The sequence below is a fragment of the Delphinapterus leucas genome, chromosome 14 (assembly GCF_059928025.1).
Source record: "Delphinapterus leucas isolate spDelLeu-1000000601 "Yukka" chromosome 14, BTC_Dleu_Yukka2, whole genome shotgun sequence".
In the NCBI taxonomy this organism is placed as follows: Eukaryota; Metazoa; Chordata; class Mammalia; order Artiodactyla; family Monodontidae; genus Delphinapterus; species Delphinapterus leucas.
Window position 1 is genome coordinate 86,813,838 of NC_143142.1, and position 23,611 is coordinate 86,837,448.

The following is a 23,611-nucleotide window of genomic DNA, read 5'->3' on the forward strand; positions in this document are numbered from 1 at the left end:
GGCAGGCACCTCCAGGCCCCCGGACAGCCTGCACACGCAGGACCGCGAGGGAGCACAGATTAGAGAGGATTAAATTCCACTCCCATGATGCGCCCTCAGGTGTGTGGGACCCAGGCAGCTGGTGGCCCGCATCCGGCCGATGGAGTGATGTGGCCAGACCAAGTGAGGGACGAGGAAAGCAGGGCTGGGCCCTGCCCCCAAGGCGATGCTGGGCCACACGCCCGGGAGCTGCACCATCCCCACCTACCCCCCCCGCCGGCCCCTTACCTGTGTGTCCTGCACATCCTGGGCAGAGCACAGACGGGACACCTAGGAAGGAGGCCGGTCTTAGAGTGCCGACCTCCTGTTCCCTCCTGACCCTAAAAGATGTCCGGTTTTTGCTAGAAAAGGGACGCAGAAGACTCATACTTGTCTGTCTGCCTTTTCTGGATGAGGGCATCTCTCTGAAGAAAAGCCTAATTTTTCATGTAACAGTAGCTCTGAAATGACTTCCCTGAGCCTAACCTTCCCCATCAGGCTCAATGGTAGCTCAACTCAATGGGAAAACAAAAATACTAACTAGAAAAAGTTATGCCTATAACAACAAATTTCTTTAAATGATGCTCCCTGAGCTGAGTATTTACACACCTGAAGTCTGACATTTGAATGTAAAAGGTGAGTGAAAGGACGACCAAGGGTCTTAGCCAAAACAGCTGAGACCAAATCATTCTCTTGTCCTAATTCAGAAGCCACAACACATAAAAATAATATAAAATTGTTTCTACATTACAGGTAATGTTTATGGAAATAACAGTCAAAGAAATGCATGAATTGTAGGGCAGATGGTGGATTTCTCGTTGGACAAGTCATGAATGTGAGTCTCCGAGAAAGAGAAGAATTTGCCCACAAAGTTCTCAGCCTCTTCACCACCTCCTTCAGGGATGCGAGGAGAATGATAGGACACATTTTAACCCACTCGTGCCCTGTCATTAGTAAAAGATCAGGGTGTCAGCTTCCCGGCAAAACACGGAAAGTGTCACCTGGCCACGCGACCCCAGGAGCCGCGGGCTCATGTGCTGAGGCCACCCGCCTCCTCTTTCCTGGAGTTCTGACCAGGCCGAGTCGGGGAGAGGAAAAGCTGAGGAGGGCGTCCCTGGATGACTGACCGATGGACCCAAGAGGGGGGGCCCAAGAGGGGGGGCCGGGGCTCCTGAGTGCGCCGGACACCCCAGTTCTTCTGACCACAGGCAGCCAGCATGAAGACGGCTTCTATCAACCGCTAACATACTCAGCCGTTCAGGGCGGTCCCTCCCTCCTCTGATTCTGGTCCAGGAAAATCTCAACTTTATCCTCGCTTTTGCTGCTCCCTCCTTTTCACTGTGAGCACCCTCCAGCTGGGCTCCTAAGAAGACCCTCTCTGACAGCACCTGTGGTTGCCTGGATTTTCCCAAGAATAATGGGGCTGCATCTAAATGCTGGTCCTAAGGATGCCTCCAGGACACCCACCAATGATGACGACTCCCCCATGTGGCCTCTGCATCTAATGGTCACAACACGCAAAACTAAGCCATTATCATACTTTTTTTTCCTAAGTAATTCCCATCCAAACTAGCAGCAGAAAAAGCACAGCCCTTGTACCCACTCCCCCGTTCTGATTTCCTTGCATTAAGTATGTATCAGAACACATGCACACACACACACGTGCACACAGACACACACACATTGTCTTCCCATGCATTCTATCATATCATTTTCTCCCTACGTTTTCAAGAAAAGACCCTTGCCCTTTATGGTCAATAATATTATGCCCAAGCTACTTCAAAATTCTGAGCTAGTGAGAAAGGTTACAAACTTCATTTGAATTGAAGGCTACCTGGTGAGCAAACAGCTCTGCCACTCTGACCTCAAAAGTAAAGTTGTGTATAGAAAGTGGGCTCAAAAAGGAAAGGAAGAGTCTTCGGGGGCACCTGCAGACTCTCCTCCAAAGCCCTGCCAACATGCACTCAACTTCATTATGCTGCCCCCGCCAGGGGAGGAAGGAAACTGAAGGATCCCGCAAAGATTCTACCGAGATTCACACAAAGGAAGTACAAATCTTCTGTCGTCATCCTATTAATATATCTTGGGCGTACAAGATCTTTTTGAAGTCTCAACAAGAAAAACCTTATATGTTATCCTATCCAGAATTTTCCTGTTCTTTTATTTTCGATTTTTTAAATTCTAAAATCCAAATCATCCTCCACTACAGGCTGGACACAAATTCTGGAAACACAGATAATTTACTATTTTTTGACTGTTCTATCAACAAACCACTCACGTTACACTCACACCTGTTTCCAGACTTGGGATCTACACAGCAGAATGATCACAGGAAATGTAGCTTTTTTTTATCCTTAAAGGATTAGGCTTCGAGCCCCTAAGGGAAGTGACAATGATCGTTTCCGTGTAACATCTTTTCTCTTTTGGCAGAGTTTCCAGACTATTCATTTCTACACAAACATCATTTGGTCAAAACACAGGTGGGGAAAAGCTCTCTGAGGATTCTCTCTCTTAACCTCATAAAACCTTGATGTCTCAGAGGCATCGCCCGAGAGCACCATTCTCTGTCTCAAGACAGTACCACCCTTGAGACTCACAGGATCACACTTCCAGCACCACAAGGATGTCGTGTCCACAACAGGTGAGTGCCTCTTCTTGTACAAGATTCCCTTCTGCACGTTTCTGCCTTCCTACCGCGATATGTGTCACCCACGGCCCGTGTGGGGAGGCTGCGATCTTCACTCGCAGACGACACCCCTCGGGGAAACACAGCAAGACTGCATCAGAGGACAGCGTGAGCCCCCAACCTGCTGACAGACTCGTGGAATGGAGATGAATTAGCTCAGATTCTAGACTCTCAATTCCTGATGCCAAAGTCAACCACATATGTGCTCAAGAAAAAAATGGGTGCTCAGCAAGGAGCAGAAACCCAAACCTTGAGAGTTTAGTTACTGCAAATTCAGTAACATGTCGGGAATGTAATTTTTGGGAGCGGGCTGCCCATAGTTCCCAGGCTGCAACAGTAGACGTAGAGTCTCCGTAACAGCAAACATCACTTCTCTGTTCACCTCTCAAATAGACCTCGCCACACCTGCTGGGTTTCCCTGCAGCTACGACACTTTCAGAGCATCATAAACAAACACTCAAAGGAGAAAGGAACCAGCGAAGGCCCCCCGTAGGCCAAGCAGGGACTGATACCCGTCCGCCGCTGGACCAGGAAAGGGATGCAGGAGAGGCAAAGGACAGGGTTTGAAGACGCAAAGGGCAGGGGATGAGAAGAGCTCTGGGCTTGCTCTGAGCTACCCCCAAGTCCAGACCAGGAGCCAAACCGAGTCCATGAGGGAGAGAAGGGGCCACCGGGTGGGGGGGGAGCAAGTCCCTCCTGGTGGGGCATTCAAGGTAAACTGAGGCAGGCCAACCAGGATTTACACAGCTGACCTCAGTCCTTCCGTAAACCCAAGAGCTTCGGTTCTCAAAACAAACCTATGAACTCACACACCAAGGCCAAAAAATTTTAAGCACTTCCCCTAAGAAACCCAAACCAGGGTGAGGGAAAACACCATAAATCTGCACACTTACACCTGACATGAGAAGAGTAAATCATCCAAGAACAGCACACACGCTTTGAGGACGATTTAGCATTTTTCACATTTAAAAGATAAATATCTAACCTCTGTTTAAGGGGAGGGGGGAGCCTTAGAACCATTTATTTAAAAAATCTTAAGGAAAAGGAAAACATTTCAGGTTACCTGTACTTCAAAGTCTGTCATCTGAAATTCTCTAAACCTTAACTTAAAACTCACTTCTACTTTTTTGGGAAAAAAAGCAACAACAAGGCAGGTCCACACGCAGCACAAAGAGCCTTTAGCAAGTGGGCATGTGGGCCGCTTACTAGGTGCGAACTGGCAGGTTTAGAGCTGTGATCGGGCAGGCTGTGGGTTGTAACAAATGACGTTCAAGTATGGTTTACTAAGTGGAACTCATCCAGACACTGGTGCAGACTCCACTCACTCTGCAGCCGGGTAGAGACTCCAGGAAGCACTGGACGGAGGGGAGAAGGTGACCAGGAGCACGGCGCCCACGAAACTCACCATCATCTATATCTAAGTCCTCTCTGTTTTAGGGTCCACGAAAACCTGTATCTAGAGAACTGAGGTTGGCGTGAGATCCTGAAAGGCCAACCAATATACGTTTATTCCATCTCAGAGCAAATAATCTGCACGACTGGGAAACACTGCTGAGAACATGGAAAGCTCACTAAACTTAACAACGTCCAAAAAGGTGGAAACGCTAAGCTACGTGGTAGCAGCCTTTCCCCACCTACCAAGGGCCGTGCGCCCAGAGCACCTGAAGCACAGGGGAGGGGATGAGACTCTTAACCAGGACACGCCCTGTGCACCGCATCTTAATGAAAGCCTCCACCACCTCCAGGCAGCCAGGCCTCCGCTTCATTCTAGAAATTCTCGAGAAGCTCTGTCTCTGAGCCACAGCCCCAGAACCACCTGGGGTAAGGACCCCACTGGCAAAATCTCTAAGCCTGTGGAACGCCTGAGTTTTCTGCTAGTCGAAAAACACCTTCGTTTTTCTCTAAGGGTCAACATGGACCAAAGGCCTCCTCGCCACACCAACGTGGCACCAGCGATGGACCTGGGCAGGTTCCAAGTCATAGGAGGAAACCGGGAACTGAGAGACGCACATCCGTCTGCCGGGAACCACGGCCACCAGGCATCCCACACAGCGGATCGGGTGCCTCTGTGCACGTGACTCCCCCGATCTGAACTTTGTCCCCAAAGGTGCTTCTGAGCTCCTGGAATTTGAGGGACTGGATCTCACAATTCATCTGAAATGGTACCCCACTTTAATAAATTACAGGTGCTTGGTGTACAGTTGTATGCAAAGAAGGGTTAGGACCACCCAGGTAAGGTAACTGAGAGCCGGAGCCCCATAGGGGTTTTTGTCTATTTATTTTTTAATGGAAATACTTAGACTTCTCAGGGTTCTGGATGTTAACTGAGAGCTACCTTCAATTTATAATCAAGAACGAGGGCATCATATCCCACGCAGCCATTCAACGGAGCCTGTGGAAATTCGCTGACAATTCCTAATTATTATTCCTATTAGGTATTAATACCGAGGTGCTGGGAGGAAAGGAAGATAATGATCTGAGGTATAATTTTTTCCAGAATTTTAAACATGAGTCAACTCCCCAAAGCTGGTAAGGGACATTCACATTCTGCAAGGGCTCTGCTAACGAATGCTGTGGTACTGATGTGCGCTTTTAAAATTATATACGTGTAAAGATAAAACTTAAGTAACCACTTCAAGTGCACATCTTGTCTTTATAGAGGCATGAGACAATGAACATCTACTGATCCTTGTTTAAAATAACCAAATGGAGGGACTTCCCTGGCGGTCCAGTGGTTAGGACTCAGCGCTTTCACTGCAGAGGGCCTGGGTTTGACCCCTGGTCGGGGAACTAAGATCCCGCAAGCTGCGGGTGCGGCCACAAAAATACTAAGAATAAAAATAAGATAAAATGACCAAGTGGGGAAGTGCCACGGAGGCAGCCTGCTAGGCGTGGAGGGGGCGTGACTGGGTGTGCCGGGGACGTCAGCAGGAGGCCGGGCACAGCAGCCAGGGCGCACTGCGTTGGGGCTCAGACACAGCCAGTGGGCAGCACTGCGCCCCTCTAAGGAGGGGCGCCCCCGTGAGGTCCCAGAGCCCCCAGGGCGGGCGGGGAGAGGGCCCGCAGCCCTTACCTCTGTGCTCGAGCGCAGGGCCGTTGCCGCCCCAGCTCTGGTAGAGAGAAGCAAAGTCCTTTGGAATGTACGTCTTAAAGATATTGAGGATGTCCAGGCGTTTCTCGGGGCCCTCGGACGCAGGCTCCTGCTTGATGTTGTGTAAGACGGGCTGGGCCTGCGAGGCCGCAGTCCCTCTGGAGCCGGCCTTGGCGGGGGGCTCTCGGGGAGGTAGAGGGGGGCCCCCGTCACCTTTCCCGTGCGCTTGACCCTGAGGCTGAGGGCTGAATTTGGCTTTGGGCGGGTCCAGGGCACTGTGCTTATTTGGGGGACCGAGGCCGGCCCCCGCCGGGGGGAGGCCATACTTGTCCCCCTGCCTGCTGCTGGCCGGGGGCTGGGGAGCCGCCCGGGCAATGACGGTGGGCGTCGGTGTGGCACTTCTGCTGAAGCCCCCGCTGCCCGCCGCGGGCCCGGGTCTCGGGCCGGCCTCCTGCCTGGGCTTGGACGGGGGCGGCGGAGCCCCGGGCTGCTCGGGCCCGGGGCCGGGGCCGGGCTTGGTCTGCCGATGCCCGTCGGGGCCGGCCGCCCAGAGCGCGCAGGGCCCCCCGGGGTGGCTCTCCTTGCTCCTGGGCAAGCCGGCGGGTTTCGTGGGCACCCCCAGGGGCGAGGGGCTCCCTTTGGGGCCCGGCGCCCCGCCCGGCACCTGAGTGCGGGTGAACCGGGAGATGGGCAGAGGCTGGCACTCTTTGCCCCCGAGGGCAGGCGGGGGGCCCGTGCGTCCGCTCCGGGTGAGGAAAACCAAGTTGTTTCTGATGCTTTTGTAACCGTTGGGCTGAATCCACTGGGGGGCCATGGAGTGGCAGCTGACCCTGTGCCAGATGCGCTTGTGCATCCACAGCACCTCGGGGTAGTAGGTCTTATGGTTGCAGTAAGGACACGGGTGGACGGCCAGAGCTGCCTGCAGGGAGGAGGCCCACTCCTTGTGGCTGGGGTCGTCCCGCGTCGACCGCTCGCTCAGGTCCAGCGGGACCAGGTCTGGGGCCGGCGCCCGTTTCCCTCCCCCGGAATGCTCTTTATTGTGCAAATCGGACAGCTTCTCTTTCTGGTGGGTGGCTTGGCTCTCAGAGGGGAGCTGCACATCTGCAGTCTGAGTGGGATGCGAAGGGAAGTCCGCAGCATCCCTGGAGCCGGGGCCTTCTTGCTTGGGGTGAAATGCTGGCATCTTTAAGTCCACAGAAAACCTAGGCTGCTCTGCTCTCTTGGAAGTGTCTCTGCTACTGCTTTCAAGTACGGACACAGAAGCTGTGGTCCCCGCGCTGGGCTCCCTGGCAGCTCTTCCCGATGGGTTACTTCCAAGTGTGTGACTTTGGTCTCCGTTGGAGAGCACAGCGGAGGCTACTTCTTCAGGAAAGCAGCAGCGGTGTGGCTTTGTCCCTGGAGGATCGAAATGGAAAACGTGACGTTACCATTTCTCTTCAGAACAGAAGACAGAGAAGCACACCCAAACCGCCACGTGCACATGTGGAGGGAAGCGTGTGGGTCTCAGGACCGGTGCGATCCAGGACCTGGATCAACAAGCTCTGTTAAGAGCGGATCAACCTTGAGGGCAAAATGGCGCTATTTGGGGTGGGGCTTCTTTTCCAATTAGATGACTCAGTAGGCTACAGGGGAAAATAACACAGCTGCCTATCTAGTGACATATAACTACACTGTTGCTAGTCAACAGAGGGGGACTAGTTCTTTCAAAAACCAGAAAAAAGGCTTAATTCTTTATAACAGCATAAGGCTTTCCGTGGCTTTCAGAACCCCTCAGCCCATGGTCACAGAGAGGCAGGGCTGGAAAACAGTGTGCTCTCCCCCCAGGGATCCTGCAGCTGCCTCAGAAACTACGGGCCGATCCAGGATGGGCCCCCGTGACTGTCTAGTAAAGTCCAACATTCCGCTCCAAAACCTGGACACCAACAGTTTCCTTTGGAGGCATGAGAGGGAAGGGGGTGAGTCACACTCTTCATGCCCACGCCTCCCAGGGGTATGCCCGGGAGAAACGGTGCTCCCTGGGTGGGACGCCCACTGCCGCTCCTGTGGGGTCTGCCTGGAGCCTTCTACAGGGGAGCTGGCCGGGCACGGGTTCCCTGCCACGGGGTGGCCTCGCACCCTCCCGGGTGAGTGCCGGCGACATCACCCCAAGTGCAGCCAGGCTCCCTGAGCTTGGGCACCGAGGCTGCAAAGCTTCTCCCCGACCAGACTGCACTGCAAGTGGATTCGACACGATTTAACAAAAAACCCACTTGAAGTCTGCACTGACGACCTTGGGTTTATTTCAATTAGAAGGTGCACAAACGTTTCTGGATGTCTTAAACCTTTCTGAACTATAGAGCGTGGATTCTTCCCATCAGTACGAGCTCAGAGGTGTTTTTTCTCATTACAGGTATCATAGCGGGGATGGACTAAAATCTTAGGTTTTCTTTTATGAGAAAGCCCAATACTGTTGGTTTTTAAATAAAAATTTTTTAGAGATTTTAACATTCTCATGGAATGTAGGTATCTGTTTACAGAGAATGTTAAAATTTTTCTATACTCAATGTTTTACTGTATTTCTAAACTTAGTATTTTACTATACTCAATATTTTGTAATAACCTATAAGGGAAAATCTGAAAATACACACACACACACACACACACACACAACTGAATCACTGTGCTGTATACCTGAAACTAACACGATATTGTAAATCAACTATACTTCAATCAAAAACAAAAAATAAAATAAAACAAAATTTTTCTAAGTATATTTTTGGAGTTAAGACAGTAATCACATCAAATTGGTAAAAAAAAAAAAAAAAGAAAGAAAGAAAGAAAAAAAAGTGTATTCCAAAGGAATCTTCAGGAAAGCAGGAAAGTGTCCTTCACAGAAGGCATTTACCAGAGATCTGAAGGAACACAGTAACAAATATTCATTTTCAATTAGTAGGTAGACAGCCACTTATAAGCAACTTTAAAGGATTACGTCCACATAAGAAATGTTACCAGTATGTAGTGATTGGCAGAATTGGTCAGGAAACAAGACAAAAGAGGAATACATTTTCTGATCCTATAGGCTCTGAAAAGCTAACGTTTAAATAAAGTTAGATATACCTGCCTGTCATGTGGGTACCTAGCGTTACTCAGAAAGCAAACCGGGCGGCCTTGGAAAGCTCTGATGATAAAAAGGGCATTTAACCTGGAATTAAATGCAGGGGATCGTCTTGGCCTTTGTTTAATTCAGGCTGAGGCTCAGTCTATCAAATTCACTTTTACATGTTCAAAGAGAGTCAGGACGGCGGCTTGGCGGACCTAGTTTTTCCGGCATTAAAGGCATATGGGTTTATGAGAACACACACCAAAGCCTATTAGTTGCAACAACAGGGCCACTGTACCTGACACCACACATCTGCTGGTGCTCAGAGCACATCTGGCAGAGCCCCCAGAGGGTACGCTCCCACAAAGGATTTCAAACATCACGAGAACCTCCAGTACCTCTGACCAAGACACCAAGTGAAAAATTACAGCAGGCCCTCCATCACAGTACCGGAACTGAGAGACACAGCTCCGAGGACCCCCGCACCTCACAGCGGGCCAGCACACCTGCGTGAGGGTTCTGAAACGCCTCCCTAGCTTCTCACCTCTGTGCATGGGTCTTACATTGCACCGAGTAGCAAAGGAAGCAGTTTGTAGCCATGTTAATGCAAATCAAAACACACTTTTCAACTGACCTGCTGAGAAAGCAGATTAGATCAATTCTGTGAGCCTTGGTATATTCTGGTTTATAAAACAGGTACCGTTTCAAAATTTTATCTCTGGTTTAGGGGGTAAAAAGCAATAGCACCGTCAAAGCCCATGATTCCCTCTTTTGAAAGGCTTACCACACTGGTCATTTAGGGGACAAAAGGACACATGGGTCTGGTGTCTCCTGATGGTCTTGGGCACAAGATGAAATGTGGCTGGACAGGGCGCACTGGGAGCTGACCCGACACCCCTGCCCAGAATCCACAGGGAGGAAGGTCTCCTAAGGATGCTAAAGCATCAGTCCTCCCACAGCCCCACCATCATTTATCGGTGGCCTAGATGAAGAAATGGGACTGGACAAAGGTATCAGACCCAGGACTGACACTCAGCTAGGAGGGAGAGCCAAAACCTTCACCAAAAAAAAAAAGACAGAGATTCAAAAGTTTTCAACAGGATGGAACAAAGGCTCAAAACTAACAAGAAGAAACAAAGTGCAGGAAGTGAAAGGTCTGGCTTAAGGGCTGTGCTGTGAAAAAGAGTCCAGGCTCCTAGGGGACCACAAGCTCAGTGTGAGTCTCCACGGCCCAGGGTTTTATTGATATATCAAGGTAAAGCCACAGCCACAGCCAGGGAGGCAAGGGCACCAACAGTGCTCACCTAGCTGGAGGAGCCCAGTCTCAGCTCTGAGCCCCATACTAAGAAGAGCCAAAAACATGTCCAGGACAGGCTCACGGAGGGAGGTCTCTGGAAACCAAGCAATGTGGAGAATGACTGCAGGAACTTGGACTGTGCCACCTAAAACAGAGGGCTGCTGGCTGGACCACCACATACTCTGACATTCAGTCCCTGTGTCCTGGAGGAGGGAGGGAGGTCCCTGTGTCCTGGAGGAGGGAGGGAGGTCCCTGTGTCCTGGAGGAGGGAGGGAGGGCTAGTTCATCCACAGCAGCATTCTAGCTGCCCCCAGGATCATCTGCAAAGGACGTGAACCGTCGCCGGAAGAAAGACCCAAGGCCAGTGCCTAGACCAAAAACCAGCCTTCTGGGAAGGAGCGTCTGCACGTTTTTTGAAAAAACCTTTGGGTGATTCTAACTGTGGCCACGATCAAGGCGCGCTGGGGTCGACAGAGGACAAATCATTGGGAGTCACGGAGAACCGGATTTCAGGAGAGGCCGAGACAGACAGGGCTGCCATGGGGCTGGAGGTCAGCCCCCAGCAGGCGGGGAGGGGCCGGCCTTCCGGGGTCCACAGGCTGTCTCTCTCTCCCTTCAACTCCAGGGCTGGGAGTATTATGCAGAAGGGACCAACGACCACCAGAAATGAACCGTTGGCTTCACAGGCACCTCAGTGGCCTCACTGCTTTTCTTTCAATTCAGTGGACTCAGACGTGGTGGATTCTCACAGGTATGTCTGAGTGATGTAAAGGGGAAACACGCTTCTTTTTTTAGAAAACGCTCTGTCGTTGCTTCATGTATAACTTTAAAAGTAGCAAGTTAGCACTTCACTCTGGGGAGCGCGTGTTCAGCCATCACACATAAACTTGGGCTGGGCCAGCAGGGAACGGTTTCAAGTTTGGGGACTGAAGGCGCTTTTACAAGAAGAGCCTCATTTCTAAATCCTCGGTTATCATATGTCACCTCTTCAGCTCATCTTGGTTTAGTCTGTCCACTTACTATATGACTGTGGCTCTTTGCCTCTCTTTTTATGTTTATTATAATTTCTTCGCTTCCCACCCTTGGTTAAAACTAAACAAAACAAAACACAGAAACTCTCAAAACAGAAAAACAAAACAGAAACTAACGCAGCACAAAACCCTGCATGCCTTACGGTGGGCCTTCCCCTGGCACGAGTGTCCCGACGGACCCTTCAGTAAACCTACGGTCACTGCAGGCAGCTGTGTCCTGGGTATGGAGGGAGGAGCTTTATAGACTGACTTGTCCCCACCGTCAACTGATTCCTGACCAGTCTTCCCAGTTTCTCATCCCAGTTCGTTACGCTGTGAACACAGGTGACTCGTTCTGATAGGAACCTAAGCAAATCTCAGAGGATGTTATCAGCTACTAACGTCTATAATGGGATCGAGAGGAAGCAGGAGGAATGTGGGTCACCAGTCCCGCCTGCGAGACGCAGCTCTACATCACCGGGCGGGGTCAACCGCTGCTGGCCAGGCTTGGTCCCCAGTGCCCGCCAGCCTGGTTCCCGTAGGCGAGCGGGATGTGGTGCCAGACACCGGCCGCGGTACCCCGGTCATGGCTGACCACACCATCCGGCCAGCATCGCCCGGCCTCGTCTAGGGGTGGCGTGGCCCTGATGGGGTCCCCAGGCAGCGAGGGCCTGGCTCGCAGCAGGAACCACACAGGTTAAAAGCAATAGCACCGTAAAAGCCCATGATTCCCTCTTTGGAGAGGCTTACCACACTGGTCATTTAGGGGGCAGAAGGACACATGGACCTGGTGTCTCCTGACAGTCTTGGGCACAAGATGAAAGGCTGTTGCCCTTAAGGGGAAGGAGGCGTCTTGGCTCCCGCCGGTGAGCTGCCGTCCAGCCGGGAACACCCGGCACGGGGCTGGGATGAGGACTCCCCCTTCCCCAGGAGCCAGAAGCCCAGCGGAGCCGTCTACACCCGCCATCACCTCTCTCAACACACCCAGGAGGTGAGGCTGCTCTCCCCCGCGTTGCAGGTAAGGAAACTGGGGCAGAGAACAGCTTCCACAAGGACTCGCTGTGGCTGGTGGAGCCTGATCCCTACCCTGGCCGTCCAGCCATCGCCCGCCCGCCGCGTCCACGGCTGGGGAGGGTCCGCAGGGATGGAGGTGACCCTGTCCAGTAACTGCTGGGGGAGAATCAGATGCTGTGGGGGAAACCTAACTTGACTTTTCCAAAAGCTTACCCATATTTGGGCTGGGTGCTCGTAAGGTGAAGTACTGAGCCTCACGTGTGCAGCAAGTTTCTAGATATTGGACCCCAGATGCCTTCAGGTCCTGCAATTCTAGAAGACGAACTTTCTCTCCAAAGAGGATGCACAAGCACACGGTAATGCAGGAAAACTCAAAACGGCGGCCAGGTAAGGCAGTTCGCGAAGTACTGACGGACCCTGGTCCCGCTGGAGAGGCCGCCTGGCCGCCTCGCAGGGCCTCCCCGCCCCCAGTGCCTCATGCCCCACGGCCACAGGGCCAGCGCGTGGCCCCAGGAAGTGTGCGAGCTGCACAGGAAACAGGAAGAGATGCTCTCTCCTGCGGCCCCTCCTCCTGCCCTAGGAGGGGATCCGGGAACGACCTGAGTATGAGACTCCATCAGCAGCCCCGTCCCTGAATTAAAACCCGGATGTAATAACATCTGTAGTGATGACCGCAAACGGCAGCTGGCGCTCAAGGCTGAGAGCAATCTGCGCATTCAGGTCATTGGTTCTCCCAACCCCAGCGGCTGTGACCATGAGATTGTCTCTTCCTGCCCCTTCCTAGCTGTTCCTCTTCGTGGAAAAGAAAGATCCACCAAACTAATTCCACACACGAGTGTATGAAGGGGGAGTGGGGTTAAGGAGGTTCTCGAGACAGAAAATAGCCTAAACCCAAATTATTCTCGTGATTTGAGCCTTATATGGGATAAACAGTAACTCTCTCCCCAAACATACAATATCCCAAGTACTGTAGGCCTGAAGAATTCTCACCATTAAGAATTCCCGGATTAAAAGTAATTTTGAGACTTCAGCAGTTATTTTTAATATTTGTGAGTTCCTAATAACTTTTATAACAAATATAACCAGTTACCGAAAACTTGTTGTGACAGCAAGAACATCCGTTTTCAAATAATGTTTCTCAGAAGACCCTTCTTTTCTGATTTTTATTTTACCCTGTCTTAAAAAGGGACAGCTGGGGCACTTCCCTAGTGGCACAGTGGTTAAGAATCCACCTGCCAATGCAGGGGACACGGGGTCGAGCCCTGGTCCGGGAAGATCGCACATGCCACGGAGCAACTAAGCCCATGCGCCACAACTACTGAGCCTGCGCTCTAGAGCCCGCGAGCCACAACTACTGAGCCCATGAGCCACAACTACTGAATCCCGCGTGCCTAGAGCCTGTGCTCCGCAACAAGAGAAACCACCGCAATGAGAAGCCCGTGCACCGCAACAAAGAGTACCCCCACTCGCCGCAACCAGAGAAAGCCAGCGCACAGCAATGAAGACCCAACGCAGCCAAAATTAAAAATTTTTTAAATAAAAAAATTAAAGAAAAGGGAAAGCTGGTAACAAAAATAGATACCGGGCACAATAAAAGGTATGATGTTTTAACAGAAATGAGAGCCATTATGCATCGAGACTTAGCTGAAACTTGAGAGTTAACTGAGACAAGTAAAACACAAGAAATTAACAAAGAGAAATCTGCATAGGTGTCTGGGGGTGGAAAGAGTCCCTGGAAAGATATTTCAGCTAAAAGAATCTCAGAAACACTGAACCTCAATGAAATGTGATGAAGAGGGTTATTATTATCATAGGATGTCTTGGATACAATGTAGAAATGACTTAAGAAAACGTTTTAGCTGCAATATCCATGGGGCTTTTCAATTAACAAACACGGTTTAATAAGCTTTCTGTGCAAGTGAAGCAAAGGAAACGGTGAAAAGCACTGCCCGGGGCTGGTTCAATGTGGAAGTTCTCCTTCTGGGAGAATAAAGGAAAATAACCAAGGGGCAAAAGACGCTCTTATTATTGGTCGTATACAGAGGGGCACCCAGAAAAGCACGTGACCAAGTGACCTACTTGCGAGGCTGCTTTAAGGAGGGGTTACAGCAAACAAGGAAATCACCAGGGCTTCCAGGCCCAGGAACAACACCAGTACCAAAGTGAAAGTCCCAGCTCTGCCCCACTTCACCCTTTGTAAAAGGACAGGCTTTGTTTCCATAGAGAATAATACAGAAACTGCTTCTAATGGCCCAGTATCTATCAAGGACTATTCAGCTCTACGGTCAGAAAAATCTCTTTAAAAGAAGTGTTTCAAAGCTCTCTCACTCATTACACATACAATGTGAACTATAATTAATAATAATAATAACAAAGTTTCAGTAAGGAAACCAGACAGAACTAGAACAATGAGTGACAACTGAATAATCATGTTTTAAAATTTGTATAAATGAACCAATATTTTATTACCTAAATCGTTCCTGCTTGTTTTTCTGTCTGTCTGAATACAGTATAGGAGTTTTTAAGTAATTAATCTATTCACAAATAACTCACAAAACTGTAATTTATTTGCGTTAATAGGAAAATATGTAAATATCTTAGTACTCTGGAAGCTGGATTTTGATTTCTTAAGAAAAAGAGTTACAGATTAAATACAGGACTTCTGACTAAACAGTGTAACCACCGTTCCACAAGGACACTTAAAGCTTGAAATCTGGGGAATAATGTTTTCAAGAACATTCCTATTCAGAGAGTACAAAACCAACATTTTAAAGGTTAATCAAATACCTCGCGTTTCCACCCAAGCTTCCAGTAACTAGAGGGTAGTCCGTCCTGCCATAAAACATAATCACATTCTAGAAATCTAGAACTTACTGCTTCCTCACTGATACAACCATAAAAATGTGTCACTCGGGTCATTTGTGTGTGTGTGTTTTTTTTTTTAAATCGAATCCATGCTGAAGTGAACAGAATTCAGGTATATTTTCACAGCTACTGTCCATTTTATACACCCTCCTTCACTCCCCAAATCCTAACAGAAAGTATAAACTTGTCCACGTGACAAAATTCAAACAAATGTAAAAATGAAAAGAAACCATTAAACGAAACTTTACAAACCACGCTCTGAAGAGTAATGAACATTTCCACTTTACTAAGGCAAAGAGAAGGTAAATAGAATGTTATAAAGAAGTACGTTGAAGCCGAATTAATTGTTGAAAGAAGGCATTTATATAGCTTTTAGATTTTAAAATCTCATTAAAAAGGTGCTGCAAGGAACAGCCCAGGGAAGCTTAGCACATGGTGCTTCTTTTGCATCACCCTCCGGCCCTGTTGCTTCCTAACGGGCAGGACGGGTACACCAGCTCCTCAACCGCTACAAAAAACGCACGTCCCTTACACCGCCTTCGTTTTTTCTTCCACAAGCTGCCTTTTAAGAGACCAAGCTCGGAGCAAGACTTCGGCACAGAAGTCACCCTGTAAATCTCCAACATAAAAACGATTACGACAGACACAAACTAGCCTTCACGTGGTTGGAAAGTTTGCTGCTTAATTATCCCGAGATACAAAACCCGAGTTCTGTGTATTTACAAACAAATTATAATGACCCTTTTTAAAGAAACTAGGACTCTTTATCAGGACAATCTTTCACATGTAAAACCAAGCACGTGCTGACCTGCAGAACAAAGGCCACTCTGGGGCACAGTGCTGGCCGGGCTGTCCCCGGAGCCGCGGCTTCCGGCGCCGTGTGCGGACCACACCACTAGATGGCGCCCGCTCCCAACGCGAGATCCCCGCTGCCGGCGCCTGCGCTCCGCGTGGCGTCCCGGGTTTCAGAAACGGACCGAGGAGGCATGACTTTTGAACAACTGGTACGTGTCAGCCAAAGAGGTACACCGACAACTTGTTTTAAGTGTGCATCGGTACAGTTGTGCATATTTCCTCTGAAAGGGCTTCGCAAGTACCGAATGTATCTGAAATGGGTAAGAGTCGTTCATCAAAAGCTCTTGAAGTGTCTCACATCTTGACGTGTCTGTTCATGAGCATTTTCAGAGGTTAAAATGTGGAGAGCTGTAAGCTAGTGATATACTTGGATGATCTGGCTAACTCAGGTGAAATGATCTGTCTATGCCATTAGACCGTGAGGGTTCGATTACAGGCAGCACCTACAAAGGTCCAATTTTTGGACAGAAAACCAGGGTGCTTCAAAGGGGAATCGGCCCAAGACAGGCACGACATGGCCTGATGTCCTTCCACACAGAACTCTGTCTACATGAAAACCAAAATTCTTTTCATTCGTGGGGCACTGTCATATGTGCCTTCAGAGTGAGGGTGGGCAAAATGTTCTGGGGACACGATTTCTGAGCACTTGGCATCTACACGCCCGCAAAGTTAAACCTTTATTATTTCACGAAGCTGACCGTATACAGTAAGCATCCCATATTGCCTGGTCCCGCATCCCTCCTCCTATGGTGCCAGCTGATGTGTAACAAGGATGGTCCTGACCTCACACGGAGTTAACTGTGAACTAGGAAGCCGTGAGCCTGGGAAGGAACCACGGAGAATGTTAACTAAGTAGCACCAGCTTGTTTGCCTAGTCATCTCATCCCCACCAGAAGCTGCTTCTCTAGCCTTTTATGGTTATAAATGTATAAGTGAGTATAAAATACAGAGATTTTCTGTATCGCTCACATAAAGAGTTCAAACTATTTTATAAATATCAAATCTCAGATGTTTCACTCCCCCAGAGACATTTAGTGGCAAGAATTATTTTATATTTTACTTAATAATTTAAGCAAATATTCCCAAATCACGTCACTAAACTGTTTGGACTCTTCGGCAGGCTGCCCAGGCCTGCTGAACAAGGGGTTGTAGTTATACTGTTTTCCATTAAAATGCAAAAACAAAGCATACGTACATTTCTTCTTCACGAACTTCCTCACTCTCTGGTTTTCACTTTCTCCCCCCCCCCTTTTTTTTAATAAAGAGGAAATACCTGTATTCCTCTTTCTTGCATATCTTTGGTTTTTCTCCTGATAGCTCACCTTCAATTTATCCAGCTTTTTAAAAGTCTAGACAAAGAATTACAACCCCGATGGAGCAATGCCGCACAGAAAAATCGCAGGAAAGCCCCAATTACTAACGTTTACTTTCTCAATCCTTTAGTCATATTTCTATTTTGAGAAGCAGTTGCAATATCGTATTTCTGTGACTGTTTTCCAGGAGCTCGTTGGCTAAGTGGGAGCTGTGAATCTATGAATTAAAAATGTTTAAAGCTAAGTAGAGGGTTTTCCGTCAAATTCTATCAGCTGAACTCAAAAGGGAAGGCCCTCCACCCGGCCCCTCTGCTTCCACGGGCTTGGCATCCCATCCGAGGCCGTCTAAGGGGAACTGCTGCTGTGGGATCCCTCCCGCCCACCCGCGTGGAGAGATATCTGGGGTGGGGGGGGGGATCAGCAAACACACTGGTCACCACAGTCACTCAGCCCACGACAGGCCCTGCTGCACTCACGCGTGCTCAGCATTCTCTGGGCACCGGCTGAGTGTGGGCAGCTCCTTGACAGTGAGGCGTGCACTTGCGTGTGTGCACGTGTGCCTGTGCATGTGTGCACGCGTGGGAGGGGGCGATGACCACTCCAGGGGGTGGGGATGGCTCTCGGAGGACATACTCTGAGGACACAAGTCACGTCTCAGCCCCGTGTCTTCCACTCGCTAAAGACGCCATCTCGGTCAATACTAATTAACTTGTTCGCTCTTTGTATAAGACCCAGGCGTGACTGCGATGCTTCTCGCTGGACTCAGTAGTGAGCTGAGCACACACGTGGCCTCACGAGAGCCTCCCCCGGCGAGAGGGCTGCTGCTAATCAAACTGCCAGAGAACAAGCGGACTCGCGGTCATGAACACAGCGGCCCGGCCATGCGCCAGGGTCCGGAAGTTTCCCCCACGTCCTCTGCTCTGCCCGCCCTACCATGCCTGTGACCTGCGTTCTCCCTCTGCACCCACCTCCCGAGGCCCCTTGGGGACAGGGACCCGGATCCTCCCCAGAACACTGAGTTTGGACTGGACAACAGCAAGACGTAAGATGGGAAGTGATCTGCAAAGTCACCACTGGTCTGAACGTCTAGATTCTGTGACCTAAACCCAGTTTTTAAGAACGGCAGCCACTGACGCTCTCTCTTCTCTCTGACCTAAAAAGCACCCTCACCAGGCTGCTGGGGTTCTGGCCCCTTAATCTCTAACCTCCACGTCCCTCCAGATGCCAGCAGCTTACAGTTTTATACGGGACTGAAAAGATGCACTGATCCTGGCGGCAGAGCTGAAGCCATAATAAAGCACATTCAAAGATGCAGCGTGGGGCTTCCCTGGTGGCACAGTGGTTGAGAGTCCGCCTGCCGATGCAGGGGACACGGGTTCGTGCCCCGGTCCGGGAAGATCCCACGTGCCGCGGAGCGGCTGGGCCCGTGGGCCATGGCCGCTGAGCCTGCGCGTCCGGAGCCTGTGCTCCGCAACGGGAGAGGCCACAACAGTGAGAGGCCCGCGTACCAAAAAAAAAAAAAAGAAAAAAAAGATGTAGCGTGTTCATGAATGTGATTTATCTGCAGAGCTGCCAAGTCATCCCAGGGCTGCACTGGGAATCATCAGGCCCAGCCGGCACCCTCTCCTGTCTGTGTCCATCCGTCCTGAGCCTTCACTTCTTACAGGCACAAAGGGGACGCACGTGCAGACAGTCACGTGGCCACACACACTCACAGTCACGTGTGCGCAGAGGCATGCCCAGCCACAGGCATGTACGCAGTGCACACACAGGCTCACGCACACACGCGGTTTCCCACAAGAGAACGGCCGTGTATCTGGGCTGGAGGGCCGCCAGGGGCAGCTACTGTCCAACCAGATAATTGCCCACGTGACCCCGAGTCCTGAGAACTCGCTCCCTTTCCCACAGCCAGACAATTACAAAGTCCAGAATTCAAAACCCAATGAATACACCATTCTTTAAAAGGAGAAAACGTGTGTGTGTGTGCGTTGGGGCTATTTTTAAAAGCTGAGCGCATCAATCCACACCCTGAAAACCTTCAAGTGGCCAAGCTCAGCACCACCACGAGCCGCACAAGCAGGAACCCAGGGTTCCCGCTTCTTTATTCCACTCAGACTTCGATCAACATCTCGATTTCCAGAAAACACATTCACCAAACCTAAGACACGTAACGGCAAAACACAAAATGGCTATTACCTTTAGAATCTGGGAAAAAATTACACAGCCACTCGTCCTGGTCGCTGTGTCTTCGGAACCACAGCTCCATGGCGACACATCCACATGGGTCACCTCGGGTCTCTGTGCACCAGTCAAGGCTACCGCTCGGCCTGTCTGCCCCGAGTTCCCTGGACGCAGCCGGGGCACCAGCCCTGGGGCCGAAATCGCCCCATTTCTGCTCTGCGCAGGGGCAGGTGGCCAGGGCGAGGACCTCGGCCTTCCTCTCCCGCCCAGCAGCTTCTGCAAAGCACCCAGCAGGCACGGACCGACTTCTGGGCCTGAGCTAGACGGCAACACAGCTCAGCAAATGCCGTGAGTGAAGCAGGGACCTCGGAAGCCAACCACTTCTACCTGACTGCCCGCTGGGCACGGGGGATGCTCCGTGTACGGCCTCACCACCGCTCCAGGGGACCCTCGGTCACCGTCCCTACTACCCCCTCAAACCCCAGTGACCCCATGATCACCCCCGTGTGCATGTGTGTGCCCCTGGGTACATGCATGTGCACCATGGTCCCAAGGAGACGGTAGAATCTGTTAAAGCCATAGGAGACGGTGCATCCACCCTCACAGTCCCCGGCAGCAAACTGCGACACACACCTGCCCCTTGCTCCTTGCAAATCTTCCAAAGCCACAGCTCAGGCGGGAACAGGGTCAGCGGATATGAACTTTCCTTGGAAGCGCCTGGTGAAATGGCTTCCCGGTGCCACGGCAATGGCGCAACCCATTAGGCAACAGGGGACACAGTCGCCCCCAGGAGCAGGGTCTGCAAAGGCACCACACAATCAAAGGCAGCCCCGCGCGGCCCCTCACACTGGACCCCCCTCGGACGCTCACGCTACGTCCAACGGATCAGCAGCCCAGAGGCTGCAACGCGCCCCCAGTGCCCAGGACAGCCTGGCCACGAAGCGATGCGGCCAGCGTCACACACTGGGGCTGTGGGGCCCCGGCCCCAGCTCAGACTTGACCCCGGCCGCGTGTGGAGCCGCTGCAGCCCTGTGTGCAGGGCAGGAAACCCAGGAAAGGCTCAGAGGTACGACACGGATGGGTCTGGAGATAAGGAGGGGCGGGACGCTGCCGGAGGGGTGGGAGATGTCGTGGGGGGGTGACGAGGACAGCCTCTCATCCCCTTTACCTTCCGGACACTCAAGGCTGTTGTGTCCTCACGGTTAATTTAAAAACCACAATGAAGCGTCCACCCACTACGGACAACCCCAGTCATAAATCCTTCGGTATTCTTACATATCTGTCTGTTAGTCTGTGACTCACCCACACGGCACACGAGGAACACGTGTCGCTTTAACTGCAGAGACTCATTACTGGGTTCACAGAGGAAAAGGCCTGTCACGTCCCTGGGGTCGAAAGACCGTTCCCCGTAGCTTGGAATCCCACCTGCAGTCCCCTGGGGCAGTGGGCACGCATCGAGCCTGGTACTGCACCAGGCCAGGGGTCTGCTGACCGCCAGGGGCCCATCAGGATGACCGGCTTCCACACCGGCCAGCAAGCACAGCGCCACGCTCTGACGTGTCATCCCAGTGCCACGCCACGCCCTGCCACGGAACGTCCACAGAGGAGGCGTGCTGACATCGGCGGAGCAGGCCACGGACAGCAGCATCCTCGGCGGCGGCACGGCCTCTGGGACCTCTAAGCCGGCCTCTCCTTCAGGGCCCACATCCGCGGCCGCTACGTCCCGATCTCGGTCATCGTGAGGAAGCATCCCTGCCCGTGGACACCGGACTCCTTCACCACTGGGTACCGCCTGCCTGCTTCTGCACCTGAGGCCTTTCTGTTAATCGAATTCTTCTTCTTAAAACAAACAGCAGAGCCTGTGAAAGCAGCTTTCACATCTCACCAAGGCCTTCCCTTTCCAGGCTAACTCTTCACGGTTTTGCTAACCTGTCGGCATGGGTGAGGATTTCTGGGCTTCTGCTGAAACTTTTTTGTCAACCCAAGAGATGTACAAATGCCCAGGTGTCAGGAACACCCTGTTTTTCACCATCAGCGGCGGGTCCCACCCGGACCCACGGACGATCCTGAAACAGACAGGGTGTCTCTTTCTCAGAGTCAGAGACGTGGAGCTCTAAGTGTGCAGGTGAGACTGCAGCCCGACCGCCTCCCTGCCCCGACCTGGCCCCTGCCTGGGCAGCCTCGGACACCCAAACCTGGGAGGGTCCCCCCAGCAGTGAGACCCACCTGTCGGAACCCAGGCTCTCTTGGTTCCGAGCAAGGGCGCTCAGGTGTGAACTCAGAGTTGCGCTGCCCCCTCTATCAAATGCGCTGACACCTCCGTTGTGAGGGGCTGAGCCCCAAATCAGCAGGACACGAGCCCCTGACGGCCGTCCGCTCACAGGGCAGCGGACACCGGCCGAGCCACCTGTCTACCGTGCCATCCCAGGCAACACCTCCATGCCCCCCGAACTCTTTGAGCCTTTTTATGGTAAAATAAATCAGAGATTCCGAAAATACACAAAACCAGTTCACGGTTCAATAAGTTACTCTAAGGCGATCGCTCTCGTAACCGCACCCAGGTCAAGAAGCAGGCGCCGCCACCCCCCAAAGCCCCGACCGTGCCCCCTGCACACACGCACGGAGCCTCCGCCCCGGGCTCTGCGGCGCTCGCTCCCGCGCCACCACGTGCCTCTGCAGGTCACGCCCTCTGGCCCCCAGCTGTCCCCACCCCGCCCTCCTCCTACCCCGTTTCTACCGGGACACCCCTGACCTGCGGGCGCCCGCCCGGTGCGGTCAGCGCGCTCTCCCGTCCTCGGCGTTGGTGCCAAGTTGGCCTGGCCGCCTCTCCCACGAATTCACGGGGTGACGAGGACGGAGGCGTGTCACCAGAACTGAGACGAGGCCTCATGTTCCGGGGGGTGACGAGTGGTCTGGGTCCTGGGGGACAAAACTGGTAGGAGGGGAAAACGCGTTCCGTTTCGCATCACACGTCAAGATGACCTTGCTGTCATCGTCAGGATGTGCGTCCCTAACCACACGCTGCTGTCCGAAGCGGATGGCGGCTCCCGGCAAGGCTGCGAGCCGGTGACCGGGAGCCACTCCGACTCCCAGCCGCTTCCCGGAACCCTCAGCCCTGTGCAACCCGCCCCCGGGGAACTGGGTGGACCCAGGACCGAGGGTGACTCAGCTCACCCTGAGATTTAAGGGGTGGCGTCAAAGAACCCGTGAAGTGGAAAACGCCTCACGATGGGAGGCGTGGACGGCTGCCGTCACCACGAGGAAGCCCACAGGGCACTGGTCACGAGGCTGCATCAACGTTATCCCCCAAAACCCAGAGGGACCAGGGCAGCCGGGCAGGGCACAAGAGAAGTCTGAGAAGAGGCTTCAAAGCTGACAGCTGTGCGTGTTTCCAGGCTGACCGTCTCTGTTCTCTAATCGCTATAAAACAACCTCTAAAGAGCTGTCCTGGGTAGCCCTGTAAGGGGCTACCTCGGCGGACAGATTTTCCTATGAAAGATTTAGCAACAGCGTTTGATAATCTATCTCCTTAACACCTGGAAATAAGGTCACCATGAACACTGGGACCCAATGCATTGAGAGTAGCTCCGCTAAACAAGGCCCAGCCACCCATTCACAAGCCAAGGCAAAATGCATGAACAGGGACAGAGATCCTTATCTCTCTAACCTTCAGAAAAGAGAGAGCTGTGAAATACTAAAATTCAATTAGAATCCCAATGTGGAATTTGAGATTAACAAACACACACTACTATATATAAAACAGATAAACAACAAGGTCCTAGTGTACGGCACAGGGAACTCTACAATATCTTGTAATAACCTATAACGGAAAAGCATCTGAAGAAGAAGATGTACATATATATCTGTATCTATATATACACAAACACACACACGACAGTCAACTTGCTGTACGCCTGAAACACTGTAAATCAACTATACTTCAATAAAAAAATAAAAATTAAAAAAAATCATGACACATTAAGTGAGAATTTTTTTGGCCACAGACCCTGTGTCTTACAATTTCCCATATTCTGTAGTTATATCTTTTCACAATAAGTTGGCAAACATTACTGTGACCATTAAAAAATTAATTTAAAAAATTCATAAAAGTTGTGATTTCAGAGGAATATACAGCAAATGAGTAGAGATACATATACATATGTCTACTTCCAATTTAAGCAAATAAAAACAAATACACAGCC

General features: G+C 51.4%; 1 protein-coding gene across 5 annotated transcripts in view; it reads right to left on the bottom strand.

Moving 5' to 3' along the window:
* ZNF516 (zinc finger protein 516) overlaps positions 1 to 23,611 on the bottom strand; it is a 121,037-nt gene that overhangs the window by 21,488 nt on the left and 75,938 nt on the right. For all 5 annotated transcript variants that reach the window (XM_022560035.2, XM_030761989.2, XM_022560036.2 and 2 more), the window contains exon 3: positions 5,778 to 7,190. In XM_022560035.2, the coding sequence (XP_022415743.2) occupies positions 5,778 to 7,190 (1,413 nt within the window). The remainder of the gene's footprint in view (positions 1 to 5,777; positions 7,191 to 23,611) is intronic.